Source organism: Eubalaena glacialis, chromosome 14, assembly GCF_028564815.1.
Source record: "Eubalaena glacialis isolate mEubGla1 chromosome 14, mEubGla1.1.hap2.+ XY, whole genome shotgun sequence".
Lineage (NCBI taxonomy): Eukaryota > Metazoa > Chordata > Mammalia > Artiodactyla > Balaenidae > Eubalaena > Eubalaena glacialis.
Genome location: NC_083729.1, coordinates 86,457,483 through 86,471,473, shown reverse-complemented (window position 1 = coordinate 86,471,473; position 13,991 = coordinate 86,457,483). Strand labels below are relative to the sequence as shown.

At 35.6% G+C, this 13,991-nt stretch overlaps 1 protein-coding gene across 5 annotated transcripts in view; it reads left to right on the top strand.

Moving 5' to 3' along the window:
* Positions 1-13,991, top strand: part of TSGA10 (testis specific 10) — a 101,983-nt gene that overhangs the window by 24,104 nt on the left and 63,888 nt on the right. For all 5 annotated transcript variants that reach the window (XM_061211039.1, XM_061211036.1, XM_061211038.1 and 2 more), the window contains 5 exons: positions 5,705-5,770; positions 6,789-6,956; positions 7,534-7,689; positions 13,058-13,228; positions 13,318-13,395. In XM_061211039.1, coding sequence (XP_061067022.1) covers positions 6,906-6,956; positions 7,534-7,689; positions 13,058-13,228; positions 13,318-13,395 — 456 coding nt within the window. In that variant the 5' untranslated portion in view covers positions 5,705-5,770; positions 6,789-6,905. The remainder of the gene's footprint in view (positions 1-5,704; positions 5,771-6,788; positions 6,957-7,533; positions 7,690-13,057; positions 13,229-13,317; positions 13,396-13,991) is intronic.

The window sequence follows — 13,991 nt, the reverse complement described above, 5'->3', positions numbered from 1 at the left end:
GGTCTGGGAAGATCCCACATGTCATGGAACAACTAAGCCCATGCGCCACAGCTACTGGGCCTGCACTCTGGAGCCTGAAAGCCACAACTGCTGAGCCCATGTGCCACAACTACTGAAGCCTGTGTGCCTAGAGCTCGTGCTCCACAACAAGAGAAGCCACTGCAATGAGAAGCCCGCACACCACAACGAAGAGAAGCCCCCGCTCGCCGCAACTAGAGAAAGCCCGTGCATAGCAACGAAGACCCAACGCAGCCAAAAATAAATAAATAGATAAATAAATTTATTAAAAAAAATAAAGAATTGACATGTCATGATCACCCAGAGTCCATAGTTTACATTAGGGTTCACTCTTGGTGGTGTACCTGCTATGGATTTGAACAAATGTAAAATGACATGTATCTACCATTATAGTATGAAACAGTAATTTCACTGCCCTAAAAACCCTCTATCCACCTAGTTTTGATCCTTGTTTAGGAAGGCCTTCTCACCTCAAGAACTACAAGAATATTTTCTACAGTTTTCTTTTAAGACTTCTTAATATGTATATTTAAAGTTTTAATCCTTCTGGAATTTCTTTTTGTTCTAGTATGAGGTATGGTTGAATAGTACTTTCTTCAGTCACTGATATAAAGTGCCATTTTAACAGCTACTGAATTCTTATATGTGCATGGATATGTTTCTGGACAATTTGGTTTCATTGATTCATTTGCCATCTTCTATGCCACCACCGTATTATTTTAATAACTATAGCTTTATGAAATTTTGATAAACATTTTATTTCTTGATTAAATTTTAGTACCCTACCATGACCTTTAGAAACTAGGAATTTAAACAGTACTATAAAATGAAGACAGTTTGATTTCTCATTGTTGTCTAATGGCTTACAGGCAAGACACATGGTATATTTGAAAGCCAGAAAACAACCTGTTGAATTTTTAAGTGATAACATGTGCTTATTCATCTTGATTTTATTAATCACCAGATTAGTAAATTGTGTCTATAAGATGGTAGTTTCCCAAAGCTAATTGTTGTTACATGTTATTTCATACACATCCTTTTAATATACTCTTGGTAGCATATAATAAAGCATATGGTACTCTTGGTAGCATATGATAAAACACTTAATTAAATAAATGATCAGGCTGTAAACATAAGTGTTATTGAAGGCATTATTTGTTACAGTAATTTGAAATCTAAGAGCCTAGTTAATGAACACTAGGATGGTATTTGTTTACATGCAGTAGCCTCACTTATTTAGAGTGTGTAAAGGATAAGTCTGTATTAGTGAAAATACTGAATAATGGAATATTTAAATACATGAAGTTTATTACTTTAATAGAAGGGCACAGTCTTCTTGAACGATGTTGCCTGGAGGAGGTCCTTAGGAGAACTATTTGAGAGAGTAGATAAGAATGATTTGTTTTTAACTTGCAAATTATTTATCTTATAATAGTTGCTACCAAAGTATTTGAAGGATATTTAAAAGTAACTTAAGTATTTTAAACATTCTCAACAAACTTTTTTGTTTGTATTGTTTCTTTTTTAATAATAGTTATCGTTCATTCACAGTTTAATGGTAAATTGAGTTCAGCCTTAATTATAAAAATTGTCAAAAAACACTGGATTGATGTTTTATTATGTCTTTCTTGTTTTCTTCTTCAAATTTAAAATTAACAGCACTCCTTCCCAGACTGTGGGAAGCCTAGTTGGCCAAATTCCCATAAAGAGAATGCCTGGTTTAGAAGTCATCAATTTTAAAGGGTTGTTAGGGTCTGTGTTCTAGAGAGAGAGCGAGTACTCTTTGAGGGTGAATCCTCTGCTATCCAAAGGAAGAATTTCAGGAATGCAGAACATCTAAAATAAAAGAGCTAGGATTTACCTAAAACTGAAAATATTAAATTCATAGTTGGAAATTCTGCCTAGCTCAGAAAAGAGTGTTTCTAGGAAATAGATATCCATATATGTATGATGTGGAATGTTTGGTGTATTCGAGAATTGGAAAGCTATTTGTAGAAGAGGTGGACTGTAGTTTTAGGGTAGAGATAACATTGCTGATGCAGGGAAAACATTGGAAAGTTAATAAAGAGAGGGCAAAATGGAAATAGGTCCTTTGTGTTGGTAAAATGCCCTGAAATGAAAACACCAACCTCAATAAGGGAATGTTCCAGGTAGAATGGGGATTAGAAAGATGCATGAAAGGTGCTGGGAATGTGAATACCAGTGCGTGTTGTTATCATCATGAAGTCATTGGATGTACGGTTTAGGCATCCAGTCACTGGGGAGAGATTCCTTGTCTGATTTGTGAGATGAGACTTGAAACGAGAATTTCTAATTTGAGAGCTGAGAATGTTTGGGTCCCTGTACTATTTGAGATTATTCTTTAGATATATGGAGGTAGAGTCTGAGGCTAAAACTACTGTTTGTCTAGAATTGAGATAGTATTAAATTTACTTACTCAGAAGAGTTTACTTTTAGTCATGTTTTTAAAGTCCACTGAGTAACTTCTTCCATCATTCATTCCATGAAAATGTTTTGAGTATTTACTATTGTATTATCTATCACTATGTAACAAGTTACCCCTAAATCTTAATGACTTCAGACAACAAACATTTATATCTCACAGTTTTAAGTGCAGCTTAGCTAAGTAGTTCTAGTTCATGGTTTCTCAGGAAATTGTAATCAAGGTGATGGCCAGGCTGCAGTCATGGCTTGATTGGTACTGGAGGATTTGCTTTTAAGATGACTTATTCAGATGACTCTTGGCTTTTGACAGGAAGCTTAGTTCCTTGACATGTGAACCTCTCCCTAGGTTGTTTGATATATTCTTTTTTTTTTTAATATAAGTTTATTTATTTATTTATTTATTTATTTACTTTTGTTTGCGTTGGGTCTTCATTGCTGCACGTGGGCTTTCTCTAGTTGCGGTGAGCGGGGGCTACTCTTCATTGCGGTGCGCGGGCTTCTCATTGAGGTGGTTTCTCTTGTGGAGCATGGGCTCTAGGCACGTGGGCTTCAGTAGTTGTGGCACGCGGGCTCAGTAGTTGTGGTTCTCAGGCTCTAGAGTGCAGGCTCGGTAGTTGTAGCTCGTGGGCTCTAGAGTGCAGGCTCAGTAGTTGTAGCGCACGGGCTTCAGTAGTTGTGGCACGTGGGCTCAGTAGTTGTGGCTCGCAAGCTGTAGAGCGCAAGCTCAGTAGTTGTGGCGCACGGGCTTAGTTGCTTAGTTTGAGCCAGACCAGGGCTCAAACCTGTGTCCCCTGCATTGGCAGGCAGATTCTTAACCACTGCGCCACCAGGGAAGTCCCTTGATATATTCTTTATGGCAGCTGGCTTCCCATTGGAGCCAATGATCCAAAAGAGACAACAAGGAAGAATTTCCAGTGCCTGTTATGATCCAGTCTCAAGAGTTACATACCGTCACTTCCACCATATCCTGTTCTTTAGAAGTGAGTCACTAAGTATAGACCACACTTAAGGGGGAGAGAAATTAAGCTCCATCTTTTGAAGGAAAGAGTATCAGAATTTTGGGACATATTTTAAAGCTCCCACAACCGTAAGCCTTCTTTGATCTTTTCTTCTTGAGTTGTTACCATTCATGACTTAATGCAGTGTTTCCCAGATTAGTGAACACAAGTTTGTGAAATATGAAGAAACAGAATTGCAATTTTACCATTACTAGTTTCTTCATACAGTTTATATTTTTAATTAACATGGGGCCATTATTGGACTGGATCTCTGGTAGCTCTTGTCATTACTGTTACTTTGTATGTGATTCGGTCAAAAATGCTTCAGAACCTACCATGAGGAAGACAAGGCGTAAAACCTGTATTGGTTTCTGACCTATGCCCCCAACCACGCATGCTTATTCCCTCTCTCTCTCCCTGATTCATTTTTCTCTAGCACTTTCCTACTACTTTCCTCCTCCTTCCCTCTGCTGGAGCCACACTGACCTCCTTACTATTCCTTGGAATTTAGCAGACAATCTTTTGCCTTTTGCTATAGCTGAATGTTCTGCCTGGAATATTCTTCTCCCGAATTTTTACATGGTTGACTCCCTCAATGAGGACTTCCCTGATCACCCCCTTTAAAATTCCAGCCTATTCCTTCATAAACACGCCCAATATTCTTAAGGATATTGCTCTTTTTTTCTAATGTAGTATGTAATTTATTCGTTAGGTTTATTTTTTGTTGTCTATCCAGCTGGAATGTAAGGTGTCCAAAGGCAAGGATCTTTGTCTATTTTATTCCCTTTTTAAAAATCTTAAGTATAGAACAGATGTGAGTGCTCACTATATATATTTTTGAATGACACAATGACTGTCTGATATATACTTTACCTATTATCTTTTATTTTTCTCTTTTCAACGAGAATGTAAGCTCCATGAGGGTAGAGGTTTCTGTCTGTTTTATTCACTGCTATAGCCAGCATATAACACAATGTCAGACACATAGTAGACCCTCATTAAACAATTGTCAAATAAATGAAAGCACTGGGCTGGCATCTTTTCATTTGGGCCAGTTATAAGTTTGTTTTTCAGAGTGGAATAAGCATTAATTTTTTTATCATTATAAAAGTGATACATATTTTTTTAAATAGAAGAGTATAATGAAGAAAATAATATGTACTGTAATCACACCTTGCTATACCTAGACATAACCTATCTTGCTCAATTTACTTATTGGTTATGTTCCATCTGTATCTAGGATATGTTTGTATAAATTTATTTTTTACAAGGATGTGTCGTACTAGATAAAATTTTCGGCAGTGTGAGTTTTTATACTTAATATATATGGACATCTTTGCACATAATTCAGTATAGATCCTTTTTTTTTTTTTTTAGTGTCTACATAGTAGTACACATTAAAGCATTGAAAAATTATCAAACTTATCCAAAACTATATATAACCTTATCCAAACTGTATGTAAGTTATATTCCATACCATAACACCCCTTAGTATTTCATAAACTAAAATATAACTGCCAGAGAAATCTTAGAACTTTGGTCTAAAGAACAAATGAGAAGCAATAATTGCAGGAAATTCAAATTTAAAATATAACAGGAGACATTTTTGATTAGAATAACAAGGGGGTGGTTTACGAATTGAGAAATAAATCCATTAAACTAATATGCCAACTTTTAACAAAGAGATTTACAGCTTTACATAAAAACATAGTCACTCTCCTCCAGGAACGTACAATCTAGTCACAGACTATATATGATTGCAGGTAGCTATACTGTAAGACTTTTAACACAATGTTATAAAACTGATACAAAAAGTATTTTGTGGGTTGGATTGAACTAAACTATTAAAAGAATTCAGAGGAAAGAGCAATCACTTCTGACTATGGTGACTTGGGAAAACTTATTCTAGTCATTCTTTTGACTCTTCCCTGTTATCATCTTCAGAATTATAATTAGTATTAATAGTTTGTTCCAGTTTATGGGGAGTAATTTGACAAAATAAAATCAATTAGTATTTTATACAAAACATTAGACAATTTAAAGGAACTGCTTCATTTCATTCTAGGTTCTTTTGCCATCAAAAGTAGGTAAACATCAGAGTGGATTATCTTTTCTTTCATAAAGTATTCACTGTCTGCATGTTTTTATTTTTAAGCGGCTTCTGTTTTTGATGCTCTCATTCCAGTGAAATCAGTTTAAACACTTTACACCTAAATAACAATTTTTTCTGGCTTGTTTTTCAGATTGAACTCATTTGCCAGCAAAATAATATAATAGTATTGGAAGATACAATAAAAAGGCTCAGATCTGTAAGTACATTTTTCATAAATATATATTAAGGAATCATTTTTATTCTGTTAGTAGGACAGCAAAAATTGTACATATGTTTTGGCTCTCATGCATTTTGTGAACAATAAAAAATGTTTGTTTTCTAAAATCAGCACTCTCTGCCTGATGCTCAGGGGTACTCCCATCCGTAAGAGCGATGCTATTCTTGCTCTATTTCATCATTACTCCTTTCCTTCCTAGAGCTGGAGAGAACTTTTGGTTGGTTTTATTAATGCTCTTAGCTGTTACTTGATTAAAATGACGGCTGTGAGTAATTTAATTCTCAAAATGTAAGATGTATTTGTGTACACATATATTCTTCTTAATATTTTTAAGTCAAATGTTACTTAGTTCTGAGTAATATGTTCTCTTTAACAATGTGAAATGAAAATTGCTCTGATTAGACATTTTAGTGTTATCATTTAAAATATTTGAAACATCCGCTCTAAAATATCCGTACTTTTTTCCCAATAAAGTATTGGTAAAATAAATGTTGTAAAACAAATGTTTCTAAATATATTAAAGTAAATGGAAATGCACTTGAAAGTATATACAAGTATAGAATATCCAGCATTCATTTAATTTATTCATTCATTGAACGATTACTGAACAAAACTTGAAAGCTATGAACAGATGCTTTAATAGTAGCATACAAGTTTCTCTAAGCAAATTAATTCCATTTCTAGGATTTGTTACTAGATCTGATACAAGAAACAATTCTGGCCTCTCTGAAATTTCTTTACTATTTTTTCTTCAAAGTTATTGCGTAAATGTAGGGACATTTTCAGTGAAATAAAAATACATTACATTCAGAAATGCTGGAAAAGGAAGGTATCTAACTGCTTTTGAAAAAGTATTGATGAATTATTATTTTTTGAATTATTTTCAAAATACCAAATTTATTATTTTTAAGGATCCTGTTTACTTTCAACTTTCATTTAGAAAATGATGCTATAGTTTAGCTTGAAATAATGGCCTAATTTTTTCCTCCTTGGCAAGATAATTTTAGAGACTGAAAAAGCACAAAATAAATCTCCTTCCAGACTTGATTCCTTTGTCAAAACTTTAGAAGCAGACAGAGAATACTACAAGAGAGAAGCTCAAAATTTGAGAAAGATGATCAGAAGTAGATCTAAAAGCCCAAGACGCCCATCTCCATCTTCCAGGGTAGGTTTTGGAGACTTGTAAATATTTTGGAGTTCGTTGCTCAGTGACTTTTATTCTTTGATTTATCTAATCTGGAAATAATTCCTTTTAATTTGGCATGAATTGGTGTACCAAGGAGGATGAGAGACAGAGCTCTCTTTGATAGCACAGTGGACCGTTGAAATTGGCCTTTATCCCCAGCATTAGTAGTGGTTGGGGGTAATCATACAAATGTGGAGCAATTTGGGATGAAGTTGTTTAAAAGAGAGGCGATTTTTAAACTTTTTTCATCATTTCATTATATCGTCGTATTTGCTTAACTAGAGATCGTGTGCTGTCATCAGTAGCACCTTTCTATCAGTAACACATGTCAAAGAATAATTTCAGATTTCATTTTTAAAAAATTTTATTGAAGTATAGTTGATTTACAATGTTCTGTTTAATTTCTGCTGTATAGCAAAGTGACTCAGTTATACATATGTATATTCTTTTTCATATTCTTTTCCATTTTGGTTTATCACAGGATATTGAATATAGTTCCCTGTGCTCTACAGAAGGACCTTGTTGTTTATTCAGATTTCTTATGTAATAATTGTAGGGTACAAACTGCGATGTAGAGCTTTTGAAGACAACAAGAGACCGTGAAGAACTCAAATGCATGCTGGAAAAATATGAGCGTCATTTGGCAGAAATTCAGGGTAATGTCAAGGTTCTCACATCTGAGAGAGACAAGACCTTTCTTCTGTATGAGCAGGTAAACTTATTTATAAGTAAACAAAATACGTAAATACTAACATTCAATTCTAGAGATAGGTAATTCTTTAAGTTCTATGAGAATGCTTAAATCTGTCAATCAAATTAATCTAACATTTGGGAATTGCCTTTGTTCTTATGGTATTCTTAATGAAATGTAATGTATTTGTGTATGTACACACACACACACACGTTATCCCCATATCCGAAAAAGCTCATATACATGCATAGAAATAGTCTGAATATATATTTATTTTTAAAATATCAAATTTTATTAAGAATTACAGCTACTAAGTGCAGGGTTCTGGGCTTGCTACCCTAAAAGATAGAAAAAATAAGCCAGAGACTGTTTTCTATGTTTGCAGTCTAGTTGGGGAGATAAAATATATTGTCTTGTATTTACTTTTTGTTACTTTAGCGTGAGTAGTCTAGAAGATATTGTAAGAAATAAAAGAGGTGAGTACTTTTAGTTATGGTTATCAAGATCTTTGCTAGACGACGTGGAGTTTGAGTCCTGAAGGATGAATGGGGTTTCTTTTATCTTGAAAGGGGTAAGAAAGAACATTCCAGACTAAAGGAATGGTATGAAGCAAAGGATAAAGGTGGGAAAGTCAGTACATAAATGGATCAGTTTATGACTAGAATAAAAGTATATGTCAGTGGAGTAAGGGCTTGAGAGGTAGACTAGACTAGAGCAGGAGTCTGAAAACATTTTCTGTAAAGGCCCAGATAAGAAATAGCTTGGGCTTTGCAGGCCATGTGACTTCTGACACAGCTATTCAACTCTATTGTTGTAGTGTGAAAGCAGCTATAGATAATATACAAATGAATGAGTTTGGCTGTGTTCCAGTATAATTTATTTATGAACACTGAAATTTGAGTTTCATATTCTTTTTACCTGTTGTGAAATATTCATCTTATTTTGATTTTTTTTAACCATTTTAAAATATAAAAAACATTTTCAGCTTACAGAGTTACAAAAATAGGAGGCAGGCTGGATTTGGCCTGTGAACTATATATAGTTTGCCAATTTCTAGACTACATGGTAGAAGCTGTTCAGTGGGCCCTATAGGAGGTTTATACTTTGCTTTCTTATAAACAATGGACATTCTGTTTTTTTTTTTTTTAAAGTGGAAGAAATATGATGAAAGCTACATTTTTACAATTTTAATCTGGTAACAATTCTTCATTATCTCTTACGTAATCTTTCTATGTTATCATCTTATATAACAATTTCTCCTTCAGGAGAATTGGAGGAGGGAGAAACCATGGACTCTTTTATTTTATTTTATTTTATTTATTTATTTGTTTATATTTTTGGCTGCATTGGGTCTTTGTTGCTGAGCGCGGGCTTTCTCTAGTTGCGGTGAGTGGGAGCTACTCTTCGTTGCAGTGTGCGGGTTTCTCATTGCTGTGGCTTCTCTTGTTGCTGAGCACGGGCTCTAGGTGCGCGGGCTTCAGTACTTGTGGCATGCAGGCTCAGTAGTTGTGGTCCACGGGCTTAGTTGCTCTGCGGCATGTGGGATCTTCCTGGACCAGGGCTCAAACCCATGTCTCCTGCATTGGCAGGCGGATTCTTAACCACTGCACCACCAGGGAAGTCCCCATGGACTCTTTAGAAGGTTGTTAACAGTAGTCCATGCATGAAGCATTAAGGGACTAATCTAGGGTGCTATCAGTGGAAATAAAGATAGAGACAGATACAAAAGACACTGAAAAGGAAGACTTAACAAGATTTGATTTTAGCACAAAGGAGGGACAAATGGAGATCACTGAAGTTTGTTTTGAATGACTGAAGAATTGTGGTAATAGAAAAAGAAACAAGAAAGTCATCGGTGATTTGAGGGAAAAGATGTGTTTGGTTTCAGAGAGATAGAGTAAGATGATGATGGTACATCAGGTAGTAACTGCCATCAGGCAGTAAGAAATGTGAGACTGGAGTGGGGAGAGAGGCAAGAGCTGAGTATGTAGATTGAGAAGTCGTCTGTTTTAAGCCTTCAGAATGGATGAAGTTTCTGAATGAGAAAGCTATAAATAGAGGAACAGAGAAGTCAAGATGGAATCTTGGGAAGTTTTATTCAATTGGTAGAGGAACCTTTGAAAGAGATAAAGAAGACAGGAAACTAAGGCAGAACAGTGTTATACGCCCAAGGAAGGAAGGACTCTCAAGGAGAGTGTTGAAGGCAATGGCAAGTGTTGCCGAAATATCAAGAACAGGAACTGAGAAGAGGCCATTAGATTTGGTGAGGTCATTACGTGAAATTCTGCAGAGTGGTGGGTGTGGGAGCCAGGTTAGACTGGGGAGAGAGAGTGGGAAGTAAGGAACAGGCAAGATGTACAATCCATGTCACTTAAAACAAAAAAAGCCTGTCAAAGGAAAAAGAGACATTTGATGGTAAATGGGGCAGCAGGATTTAGTGACAGTTTTTCAAGATATGGGAGTTATGTGCGTGGTTGAAGAAGTAGAGAAAGAGCCAGTGGAGAGGGTGGTATTCAAAAAAAAGTAGGATGTGAAACAAAAGTAGGATTCAAAAAGGATAGGAAAGTAGGATATGAAATCATCTGTAGATATGGAATAGATTTGGAACCCAAGGATGGTTGTTGAACAAGTGTGTAAAGAGTTTGTTGGGTTGTCAGTAAGGACTGATGGGCCTTTCTGTCAGGGTAAAAGTAGCCAGGACATGAAAATGGCATATACATTTTGGAGACAAAGACTGGAACACTATGATATTTTTTAAACCAGTATTCTACCTGAATTGTGCTGAATTCAAATTTATCACAAAATGGATGGAGTAAACCCACAGCCAACATCATTCTCAATGGTGAAAAACTGAAACCATTTCCTCTAAGATCAGGAACAAGACAAGGTTGCCCACCCTCACCACTATTTTTCAACATAGTTTTGGAAATTTTAGCCACAGCAATCAGAGAAGAAAAAGAAATAAAAGGAATCCAAATCAGAAAAGAAGAAGTAAAACTGTCACTGTTTGCAGATGACATGATACTATACATAGAGAATCCTAAAGATGCTACCAGAAAACTGCTAGAGCTAATCAATGAATTTGGTAAAGTAGCAGGATACAAAATTAATGCACAGAAATCTCTTGCATTCCTATACACTAATGATGAGAAATCTGAAAGAGAAATTAAGGAAACACTCCCATTTACCATTGCAACAAAAAGATAAAACACCTAGGAATAAACCTACCTAAGGAGACAAAAGACCTGTATGCAGAAAACTATAAGACACTAATGAAAGAAATTAAAGATGGTACAAATAGGTGGAGAGATATACCATGTTCTTGGATTGGAAGAATCAATATTGTGAAAATGACTATACTACCCAAAGCAATCTACAGATTCAGTGCAATCCCTATTAAACTACCAATGGCATTTTTCACAGAACTAGAACAAAAAATTTCACAATTTGTATGGAAACAAAAGACAACAGCTAAAGCAATCTTGAGAAAGAAAAACGGAGCTGGAGGAATCAGGCTCCCGGACTTCAGACTATACTACAAAGCTACAGTAATCAAGACAGTATGGTACTGGCACAAAAACAGAAATATAGATCAATGGAACAGGATAGAAAGCCCAGAGATAAACCCACGCACATATGGTCACCTTATCTTTGATAAAGGAGGCAAGCATATACAGTGGAGAAAAGACAGCCTCTTCAATAAGTGGTGCTGGGAAAACTGGACAGCTACATGTAAAAGAGTGAAATTAGAATAATTCCTAAAACTGTACACAAAAATAAACTCAAAATGGATTAAAGGCCTAAATGTAAGGCCAGACATTATAAAACTCTTAGAGGAAAACATAAGCAGAACACTCTATGACATAAATCACAGCAAGATCCTTTTTGACCCACATCCTAGAGAAATGGAAATAAAATAAAAGTAAACAAATGGCACCTAATGAAGGTTTTGCACAGCAAAGGAAACCATAAGCAAGACAAAAGACAACTCTCAGAATGGGAGAGAATATTTGCCAACGAAGCAACTGACAGAGGATTAATCTCCAAAATACACAAGCAGCTCATGCAGCTCAATATCAAAAAGAAAAAAAACAACCCAATCCAAAAATGGGCAGAACACCTAAGTAGACATTTCTCCAAAGAAGATATACAGATTGCCAGCAAACGCATGAAAGGATGCTCAACATCACTAATCAGTAGAGAAATGCAAATCAAAACTACAATGAGGTATCACCTCACACCAGTCAGAATGGCCATCATCAAAAAAATCTACAAACAATAAATGCTGGAGAGGGTGTGGAGAAAAGGGAACCCTCTTGCACTGTTGGTGGGAATGTAAATTGATACAGCCACTATGGAGAACAGTATGGAGGTTCCTTAAAAAACTAAAAATAGAACTACCATATGACCCAGCAATCCCACTACTGAGAAAACCATAATTCAAAAAGAGACATGGTTGATTGCAACACTATTTACGATAGCCAGGACATGGAAGCAACCTAAGTGTCCACTGACAGGTGAATGGATAAAGAAGATGTGGCACATGTATACAATGGAATGTTACTCAGCCATAGAAAGAAACAAAATTGAGTTATTTGTAGTGAGGTGGATGGACCTAGAGTCTGTCATACAGAGTGAAGTAAGTCAGAAAGAGAAAAACAAATAAATACCATATGCTAACACATATATATGGAATCTTAAAAAAAAATGGTTCTGAAGAACCTTGGGGCAGGGCAGGAATAAAGATGCAGACGTAGAGAATGGATTTGAGGACATGGGGAGGCAGAAGGGTAAGCTGGGACGAAGTGAGAGAGTGGCATGGACATATATACACTACCAAATGTAAAATAGATAGCTAGTGGGAAGCACCCGCATAGCACAGGGAGATCAGCTCGGTGCTTTGTGACCACCTAGAAGGGTGGGATAGGGAGGGAGGGAGGGAGACGCAAGAGGGAGGGGATATGGGGATATATGTATACATATAGCTGTTTCACTTTGTTATACAGCAGAAACTGACACAACATTGTAAAGCAATTATACTCCAATAAAGATGTTAAAAAAAGAAAGTCTAAAAAAAAAAAAATGGATGGAGTACCATATATATTTCTTAGTAAAACACTGTTTCTTTCATTGACTGCTTCCAAATTAATTTTTTTTTTAATTTTTGGCAAAGATATTGTAAACCAAGCTTCTATCTGTAGACATTCATTTACATATGGGGGCATCATTTGCATTTATTTGTGTAAACTCATTAAAGAATTATACTATTATCCTGCCGCATGCATATTAATATAGGTTTGCATTTTAACTAGCTGGATATAAGATAGCTGTATTTATTTCTGTCCTAAAGCTTGTTAAATAAAAGTCTATCTGTGTATTTAAATAATAGGCACAGGAAGAAATTGCCCGACTTCGACGAGAAATGATGAAAAGCTGTAAATCTTCTAAATCAACAACAGCACATGCCATCCTCCGGCGGGTGGAGACTGAGAGAGATGTGGCCTTCACTGATTTACGAAGAATGACCACAGAACGAGATAGTCTAAGGGAAAGGCTAAAGGTTTGAAAGAATTTTACCTATATGAGCATTTGTGAGACACAATGCAGTGACATTGAAAGCGCTCTGCTTTGTTTTTGTTTTTTAAACAGATTGCCCAAGAGACAGCGTTTAATGAGAAGGCTCACTTGGAACAAAGGATAGAGGAGCTGGAGTGTACAGTTCATAACGTAAAGAAAAATCACTTTTGCACTTTTGGCTATAAACTCTCAGTGGTTCCCCTCTTTCCCCCTTTTCTGTGTTCAGAGAAGTTGGTTTTTTATGATAGTGTTTGTAATCCTAATACATTTATGGTAGTATGTATGGTGTAACTAGTTACTTTTTCATTATTTATTTCCTTCTAAAAAATGTGAGTGAAGTCTTTTTTTGTGTTAGGTTGCAAAGTGTGTTCTTTTAAAAAAAACATTAGGGATGCATTCTAAGGGATTTTAGCAACTTTTTCATCTCCCTGTTTCATTAACGATAACATTGCCAGGGATAGAGAAACTGGCTTATTCTACCTAAAGAGTAGCTAGGGTAGAGAAAATTATAATGAAATGGCAATTAATGAAATGTATTTAAACTGAATTTAATTGTGAAGCATCACCTTTTTACTAATCAAGGATTTGAGATGCTATGAGCATATATTTGAAATGTTTTGACTATATAAACAGAATTAAGGGAATTCAACTTCCTGTTAACCAAATTTAATTGATTATATTTCTGAATTCATCTGTTTTATGTTGTTATAATGAGTTTTAAAAAAAGCAGTAGACAGGAGAAAAAC